Raw genomic sequence first — 6,761 nt, forward strand, 5'->3', positions numbered from 1 at the left:
CAGCCCTGCCAAGGGACTCGACCACTGGCAGCTTTGAAAAAATGATCTGAAGAGGGGCTGTATTTGAGCTGTCATGGTCCTGTCAGCATGAAAATGTTCCCTTCCCTCATGGCGAGGTCTGTGCTTGTCCTTTCTGCCATCTCTGCCCTCTGGACTGCCTTGCTGTGTGGTCACTGCAGTCCCAGTACAACAGAGGCCTGAAGCTGCAGCGTTCCTGGTGTTGGGAGCAGAGTTTCCATCTTTCCTTGATGGAGGGAGTACGTTGTGTGTTCAGCAGCAGAGCTCCCTCCATCCCAAGCGCAGCAGCCCTAGGAGCTCTGCCCTGGCAAACCCAAGCGCAGCAGCCCGTGCGCTGGCCCAGCTCTGCTCTTGCTTTGGGAGGTCAAAGCTCTGGCCCCCAGTTGTTGAGAGAGATGGAGTGAGCCATGGTTGAAGAGACTCCCGAAACAGGCCTGTGAGAAGCGGGATTCGGGAAGCTCCTCGACTCAAAGGCAGCTGGGGTAGGAAAAGGAGCAAGAAGGCTCCACAGTGCAGGTAGGACGAGGGAGCGGGGGGGACCTGTTTCAGTCAAAAGCCAGGCAGGAAAAGCCGGATTAACAACCCCTCAATCCCTTCCTCACAGTACCCCGCACTCTCGCAGCACCTACTGCACTTTTGCTGAGGGCACTTTGCTCACCCCACACTAGCCCTCTACCCCAGCAGAGAGGACTTATGTCCCCTGCCCTGGCACAGGTCTCCCTGAAAGCCACCTGGGCCTCACAACCACCTGGTTTGATCTCACCTCCTTTATCCCCACTCCCTCGCTACCCGCCAAACCTCCCGAAGGCAGCAAGCCCTGCAGAAGCGCTGATGAACGGAGCAGCTCTGAGAGCAGGTGAGAGGCAGTGCCCCGGCTGGGCAAGTCCTGCAGCTGACATCCTGCCCAAGAGACTGAGGCAACACGGAACTGGAAGAGAATTTTTCATGGCTAAGATGCAGCCCCAAGCAGAGAGGAGGGGGAGCTAGTAATTGCCCTCTCAGCCATCCCATAGCTCCCCACCAAAAAGGGGCCATGAGGCACTGAGGGGTCCCCAGCAGGAGCAAGAGGTGCCAAGATCCAGGCAGGGAGAGGGGCCAAATAGGCTCTGCTGCGGCTGCTCAGGGGTCAGCCCTGCACAGGCAGCAGAGCTGCAGCTTCCAGTAGAGCTGCAGGAAGACGCCGGGGCAGAGCCACAATCTGGCGCTCCGCTCGGAGCTGCATTAAAATGCATGAGCTGCGCTAGCCCTAATGATGAGCAGAGCTGTCAACAAGGAGCTTGTCCCAGCTAATTATCTCTAACAAGGGCAGAGAGTCAGGATCCCTGAGGAGCTGGGCAGCCACTTCTCTCTCAGCTCAGCTGCAGAAGAGCAAGAAGGTAACCAAATGTCATTCTGTCGGCCCAGCTAAGAATCATTAATTAGGCAAATGTGACCTTCTGTGCAAATTTGCTCTTGAGGACCCTGACTTGCCAGAGCTTGGTCACGCACGCAGGCTGGAAACACCCCTATTTCTGCCGCCCTGCTTCCCTCCTGCAGCGCGGAGCATCCTGCACCCACGTCCAGCACGGCCAGTCAGGCACCATGGCCACGGCTAACTCACCTGCTCGCTGAGACACCTCTCGCCAGGGCTCCAGGCTGCTCCCAGATCAGAGCATTGCAGAGAAGTCTCCTGTTCTTCGTGAAACGTCACCATTTAGGTTACAAACCCCTTTGTCCCCTCGCTCCTCCCCAGCACAGCCCTACAGCAGGCCTGTGCCCACCTGGCAATCACTGCTCTGCAGTTACACCTCTCGTGAGAGAGGAAAGGCTGGGAATTCCTGCTCCCCACTGCCACCCCACACTCCACTGCACAGGGGACCAACCACATGCTGCTCTGAAAGCTCAGGTTCCCTCTCATCACAGATCCTTTAGCTCAGAAAAGATGGTACCTTCAGCCTTACATACTGGAGAGGGGAAGCACATCTCTCCCCAAGATACAGTTAAGGAGAAGGCTCTTGGGAGCCAGCAGCAGCCCAGAGAGGAGGCGTACACAAGCAGTGCAAGTTCTGCATTCTCCCCAGCCCTGCAGCTGCAGGGAAAAGGAAGAAGCCTGCTGCTTCTCCACCCTGAAACCCCACGAAGGGAGGACCATGGAGCTTTACAAATGATGCCAGAAAGACACAGAGTGCTGTTCTGCGGCATGTAATTATGGTAAGTGCTCCCTGAGCTCTTCAGTTTCTTGTTGCCAGGGGGGAGCAAAGATTCAAACACCCATTTCAATTAAACTTTTACCAATACAAGGTTTAAAAGTCATGAACTCGAACCCAAGGGCTCAGTGTGAGCTGCAATGCCACTGCAGCTGCGACAGGGCAGCTGAGCCCCACCTGCCGGCAGGCACCTGCTTGTGACACTCAGTGTGGGCCCTGCTTCCAGGGCAGCACAAGCTCCCTTCTGCAGAAGGGGGCTGGGGCCATGAACTGAGTTGCACCTCTAGGTCCTGCAGCTTGTGCTGCAACATATGAATGAGCAGTGAATAGCAAAGTTTACTGGTATTGAAAATATGCATATTTCATTTTACATCAGGATCAAGCTCTAAACAGCAGTCAACTATTTGCACAGGCAGAAAGAACTACGTTAAGTCAGTCCTCTGCAAACACCCTCAGAAGCCACAGGGCAGAAATTCCTGTCTCAACCACCAGGAACAGTTCCTTGTTGAATTTAAGCTGCTAATGTTGGACTTTGATAAGCGCAACATGCTCCTGGGAGCACATCATCAAATGTGGCCCCTTCCACGCTTGCATGGCGCTGACAGAAGACTCACTGAACCCCACAGCTTGATCTGCAGCAGAGAGTTGCTTCAAAGATTTCTTTTCTTCTATTTCTTCTGAAGTGCCTCTTCTTTCAGTTTGTTGACGAGCTCTTCAGCATATACTTTAAAGAGTGGGACAGGGTCCTGAAAGAAAGTGGAAGGTAGAGCTAGTTGAAAGGGCTGAACCCAAGCAGCAGCCAGGTTAAAAAAAAAAAAAAAAAAATCTAGCAGTGCGTAAAGAGTGTCCTGGCTGCGAAAACTTGTACTCCTTCACTAGTAAAGCCAGTACCACTCAACCGCTCTATCCCCTGACAAGGACAATGGCCTGGAAAGTGCTGGTTATAGCACTAGGGAGAATGAGCATCCCTCACCCCCCAGATCTGTGGTCTCTGGTGTGACTCAGAAATAGACAGGGGCCCTGCCCCTGCACGCACTCAGCCCAGGGAGCCAGCCCACAGGGGCGCTGACAGGCAAATTCACGAGAGCGGCCAGGTTGTTTCAGGGGTTGAACAAAGCAAGCTGCTGTGCTCCTCCACGTACAGCTCTCAGCCTATGACTTCAAGGAATCTGCTTGGGACTTTTGTGAGTTTTACCAGGCATTGCCTGTAGATGAGAATCAGCAATGACTCCCATCCATCTAAAAAGGCTTCTCACACTGCACTACAGCAGAGCTGCAGGGAGGCACATGGGGAGAATATTCTCCTTCAGGCTGGGGTCCCACAAGGCGCAGGTGCTCGACATCACCTCATGCAGCTGGTGCTCCTGATCTCTGCTTCTGTGCAGCTGCAACAGGAGCTAACAGACCGAGGGGAAACATCATCAAGAAACCCCATCCCAGTCAGGGAGCCCTTGGCTAGCTGGGATGCTCACTACTGTGTGCTACGGCTTCTCACCGACTAGTGAGCAGCAGTGACTGAAGTAAAACAGAAGGTGACCAAAACACAGAGACAGTCGCACAACAAGGGACAAAATATGAGCCACCCTCACTACAAATCCCTGTCCAGTTTGGGAGACCCAGCTTTACAATGCACTTTAACCCAGCCTGGGTTTCACATCCTCACACCCCTGAGGCACCTCAGGAATTTTGGAGCACCACATTTGTTGCAAAGGATGGACAGCTTGGATGATGTGCAGCCTGATGCAGCTAAAGCAACCCTGTACTCACAGGACAAGCATTGCCTCAAACTCACCTTTTTTTCTAGAAGCCGCTGTTTTTCTATTGCTTCTTCTAAACTCAGGCCAACCCATTCAGCTTCCTCTTCTGGAATCACAAATTCCTGTGTTAAAGAAAAGAAATTGGTTGTTTAACTTTTCAGATGACTGATACAGAAATCCTCTCCAGGACCAATTAAGCCAAACACACAGGATCAAGTAAGAAGACTAGAGGACTACAGTGTAAAGAGTTAAACACTATTTCCTTGTTCATCACATTTTTGGCAGGTAAACTTCCCTTTGCAAGAGCCTTCCTTTCTCTGGTCCCTCACACGTGTTGCTCTACCTCTTTTTTTTACAGTTCTGCATCTGTTTCTCTGCCTGACCCTGTGGATTCCAGCCTTGTTCCTATGCTTGTTTTGGCAGTTGCACAACATTAAACAATCACACAAATACCACCAGCCCCTCTCGCTGCAGTATCGCTGGAAACACTCATGCTATTAGGAGTGACAGACCTTACCAATGCTCATTGCAGACCCCCAGTGACCTGACTCTGAAAAGAGGGGTTTTTATTTTCCTAATGGACCAGTAGTTAAATCTGCAGCCCACCAAGAAACAAGAACTTGACAGGTAATCTTGGGGTCTCCTTCACCCATACCCTTAGAGCTGGAAGCAGAGGCCCCGGCTGGCGCGCTACAGGATGAACAGGACGTTATTGGTGTGGGCAACCAGCAAACACCAGCCCGGGCAGTGGAGCAGGGGCTGCGGGTCAGGAACCCACCCGGTACTTGTGGTAAATGGCCTCCCTCCTGGCTGGGTCGTCCGGGTGCAGCTTGGGGTCCTTCCGCGCGAGGCGCAGCAGCATCGTCCGCTTCAGATCCATGCCGAGCTTCGAGCACATGTCCACCTTGGGGGTCTGCGGGGACGAAGCCTGATGTCGATACGCGGCTCTCGCAGATGGCCGAGAGCCGCCACCACGGGGACAAGGCAGGTGGCCCGTCCGCACCGCACAGGAGCAAAGATTCCCCCGGCCTTTCTGCAGCCAACACGGTTGTGATCTAACTGGGCTACTTAAACTGAGGGCTGGAAGCCCTGGGGCTGCACAACACGCCAGCAGCTGCAGACCCCCACACGCACACAGCTGGGGGGACACGTTCCCCGGGGGGACACGCCGGGGGCCCCGCCAGCTCGGCTGGGTGCCCCGCTCTTGCCTTGAGGATGTAGAAGTCGAAGCCAAAGGCTTCATCGATGAGGTCCAGCGTGCGCATGGTGACGGTGATGGTGAGCGTGGCGTCCAGGATCTCGCTGTAGAACTGCCGCGTGAACAGCTGCGGCTTCCACGTCTTGGGCAGCCGCGTGGAGAGCTGCGCAGCGGGGCCCGTCAGCGCCGCGGCACCGGCACCGACGGGCCGGGCCCTGCCCGGGGCCCCGGCACCGCGGGGCGGGGGGAGGAGGGGGGAGTCTCACCTTGTCGTTGCGGGCGTAGCGGTAGCCGCGTATCCAGCCCTCGCCGCCCCAGAGCCCCTGGTGCGCGGCGGGCGGCAGGTACACGGGCACGGGCACGTCCTGCACGCGCTCGTGCTGCCCGGTGCGCGGGTTGTAGCGGGAGCGCACGCCCAGCGGGCGCCAGTGCACGGGCGTGGGCGGCGTCGGGTCCTGCAGCGCCGCCAGGTAGTGCGCGGGCAGCCGCGCGCAGATGCCCTCGCGCAGCCGCTGCGCGGCCCAGAGCCGCGGCGGCACCCGGTGCAGCGGCATCACCCCCGCCACTTCCGCTTCCGCCCGCCGCAACCGGCGCGGAGCCACCTCCCAAGGGCGGGCGGTGACGCCCCTCGGCGACGGTGGCCGGCAGGGGCCGTGCGCGAACCGCGTTCGCCTCCCCCGCCCCGCCCCGCCCCGCCCCGCCCCGCCCCACAGAGCCGGGAGAGCGGCGCCTGCGTTAGCTCTTTATTCGCTTTTCTTTTTCGACCCTAATTCTAATAAATATAAAATCCAGCCCCCTTAAGAGCATGATCCGCGCCTGCCCTTAAATACTATTACATTTATTAAATTATAAAACCGTAAGCTTTAAAATCGACCGTATAAAATAATCACAGGTTTTGACAGCAACGGAAAACGAACCTTTTCTTGGACGTGGGCGCCCACCCCGGTTTCACCTGCAGTAATCCACAAAAATCAACCCCCCGCCACCCCGCTAAAATTGCAACCCATCCCGGAGCAGCATGGGGAAGGACAAGCAGAATTTAGACAAAACCAGTCGGGTGAGGGGTCCCCGCGCGGAGCGGGGGAAAGGCCTGCGGGTGATTATTGCTTCGTTAGGGGGGCCCTCGCCGCCAGGAGCCCGGCACAGCCCCGCGGGGAGGAAAGTGCCTGGAAGTGACGGGGGTTCGGGGAGTCCCGGGGCCCTTGAGCGCTAGCAGCAAAGGGAACCCAGTGGAAAAGCCACCGGGCGACAGACACAGTCCCTGTGTGACACCCGTTGCCGAGGGCACCGCCGAGCCCCGTGCGACACACGCGAGGGGACGGGCCTGGCCGGGTGCGAGCGCCCCTCGCCCCGCTGGCACCCGGCTGGAAGTGAAGGACACGCGGGCACCGAGGACGCAGGAGCGGACGCGGCCCTGAGCGCTGCAGGCTGCGGTTGGAGGACACGTTTAGGCAGAGGTTGGATTAACTCAAGATGGGGTTAAAGCACAGAGCTGAGCAGAATGCTGGGCGTTTCTCAAAGCAGAGAGATAACCTCGTTTCCTAGAGGCAGCTCCTTCATTAATAGCTCTTTTGTCCCAAAGCGAGCTGAGCAGGGGACGCC

At 56.7% G+C, this 6,761-nt stretch overlaps 1 protein-coding gene across 1 annotated transcript; it reads right to left on the bottom strand.

The window, feature by feature from the left end:
• Positions 1–2,582: 2,582 nt before the first annotated feature.
• Positions 2,583–5,713, bottom strand: MRPL28 (mitochondrial ribosomal protein L28). The gene is made up of 5 exons (XM_088523124.1): positions 5,426–5,713; positions 5,170–5,322; positions 4,740–4,874; positions 3,997–4,083; positions 2,583–2,950 (listed from the first exon to the last, which is right to left on the bottom strand). Exons 1-5 carry the CDS (start codon positions 5,711–5,713, stop codon positions 2,873–2,875), a joined length of 741 nt encoding a protein of 246 aa, XP_088379250.1. The 3' UTR covers positions 2,583–2,872.
• Between the last annotated feature and the right edge of the window lie 1,048 nt (positions 5,714–6,761).

Source organism: Tinamus guttatus, unplaced genomic scaffold (genome assembly GCF_059628265.1).
Source record: "Tinamus guttatus ecotype Peru unplaced genomic scaffold, ASM5962826v1 Tinamus_guttatus_pri_ptg000172l, whole genome shotgun sequence".
Lineage (NCBI taxonomy): Eukaryota > Metazoa > Chordata > Aves > Tinamiformes > Tinamidae > Tinamus > Tinamus guttatus.